Consider the following 1,590-nt stretch of genomic DNA (forward strand, 5'->3'; position numbering starts at 1 on the left):
GATTTGGCTAAGCTCCTCAAACATGCATGCAGCATACGATAAAGAGAGCACCGGCCCAGCTAAAGTGCAGTTTCCGGCTTCGCTGGCCTTCGCTCAAAAGCCCAACGTAGCTCGAGACACCACAGTCGCACCGATGCGGAATTTGAGAACCCTCGGCGCATGCACTTGTAGCTGGACACAGGGTAGGCGCCTCATCTCGTTTTGCGCGCATACGAACTGTTTGGAAAACTGCTTGTTTTCGCTTGTTATTGGACGTCAAAATTCTATGAGGCGACCAAGTAAGCGTGGTGCGTGATGAACCGCAGGACCATTCCTTCACCGCGGCATTTATGGAGCGCCGAAGTGGAACGCACCACGTCGACAGGTCTTTGCATGAAGCTGTCCTGACAGTGGGTACGTTGTCGTAATGAGAAAGTAGTTGGGAGTCATGAAGATAACGGCGACGCTTCCGTTGTTCCAGTGTGAAGTGGGATTTAGCCTTTGCGTTTACGTCCTATTCGCAGCGGCGGCAGATATTCACGTCAGCCTTTGTTGCAACTTAAGATGCGGTGGAATACAAGTACTGTGGAGACATCAAATCTTTTTGTGTGTTTTGCAGCCTCAACAGCTGTCCGCACGAAGGAGCTGCTTGAAAAGCGCAATGGTATTTGGAGTTTCGCGTGGCAGATTTCTCTTTTGTCTGCAACAAACAACGAGCAGTCCTGAGGGGTGAAAGAGCACCATTCATTTGCTGGTCCTCGTCAGGGCGGCTGCGTTTGTTGCAGCGGAGCTGTGGCCGGCTGTAACAGGCTGCGTCTTTCGAGGATGCTAAAGTTATTGGGCGTAGTGTCTGAGTGAATGAAGTAGGGTGCATCGACTTTGCGCCAAAAGCACCAAAGAAGGCAAACAAATACACGGCGAGCAGTAAATGTCCAATTAATGCGCATTTCTTGCCGTCTGGGAACATGCTGCAGTTCTGCGCTGGCCCAGGTTATGATGAAGAAAATGTTCTAGCTTCAGACGAATATTTGCTCTTCTATGCCGCGCATCAAGCTTGTTCAAGCACCTGACTATGAATGAAACGGTTCGGCTTGTAAAGGTCGGGGTGTTGTGCAGTTGTATTCGTTGAGCGGTTGTTGCGACATGATGAAGGGAAGTGGAAGACATTGTAGGAGGTCACCTTTGGGGCCGACGTGTCGGGGGCGTTGTAGCAAAGCTCTTTGTATTGTGGTTTGCAGGGCTGCAGTCGTTGCACAAGGCTGTGAATGACTGGTTCAAAACCATGTCTCTCATGGTTCTCGCATAGCTTCTTCCACATGTATGCAGCGCGCGATAAAGAGCATTTGCCCATCTCCACTGCAGTTGTTGGTTTTGCTGGCTTTTATGAGTGGGACGGGATAGCTCTAGAGCCTGTGAAAGCATCACTCGTGCACCCAAGCGAAGGTTGGGTTTCCCCGGCGTATGCACTTGCAGGTGTATACAGTGTAGGCGTTAGACTGCTGGCTTGTTTGATTATGCAGCATTTGAATAACCGTTAGTTGCCCATTCCTACTGGACATTAAAATCCGACGGGGGCACCTACTGAGAATCATACGTGATGCGCTGCATCAT

The 1,590-nt window shown here is 50.3% G+C and overlaps 1 protein-coding gene across 1 annotated transcript; it reads left to right on the forward strand.

Annotated features, from left to right (window-relative positions):
- Positions 1–305: 305 nt before the first annotated feature.
- On the forward strand, positions 306–1,285 carry ENH_00028100 (hypothetical protein; the record flags this gene model as incomplete). The annotated part of the gene is made up of 3 exons (XM_013584762.1): positions 306–393; positions 599–643; positions 1,218–1,285. Coding segments are annotated over 3 exons (201 nt in total), but the record flags the coding sequence as incomplete, so codon positions are not given.
- Positions 1,286–1,590: the final 305 nt, after the last annotated feature.

This window comes from Eimeria necatrix, genomic scaffold (genome assembly GCF_000499385.1).
Source record: "Eimeria necatrix Houghton genomic scaffold, Enh_scaff2077, whole genome shotgun sequence".
NCBI lineage: Eukaryota > Apicomplexa > Conoidasida > Eucoccidiorida > Eimeriidae > Eimeria > Eimeria necatrix.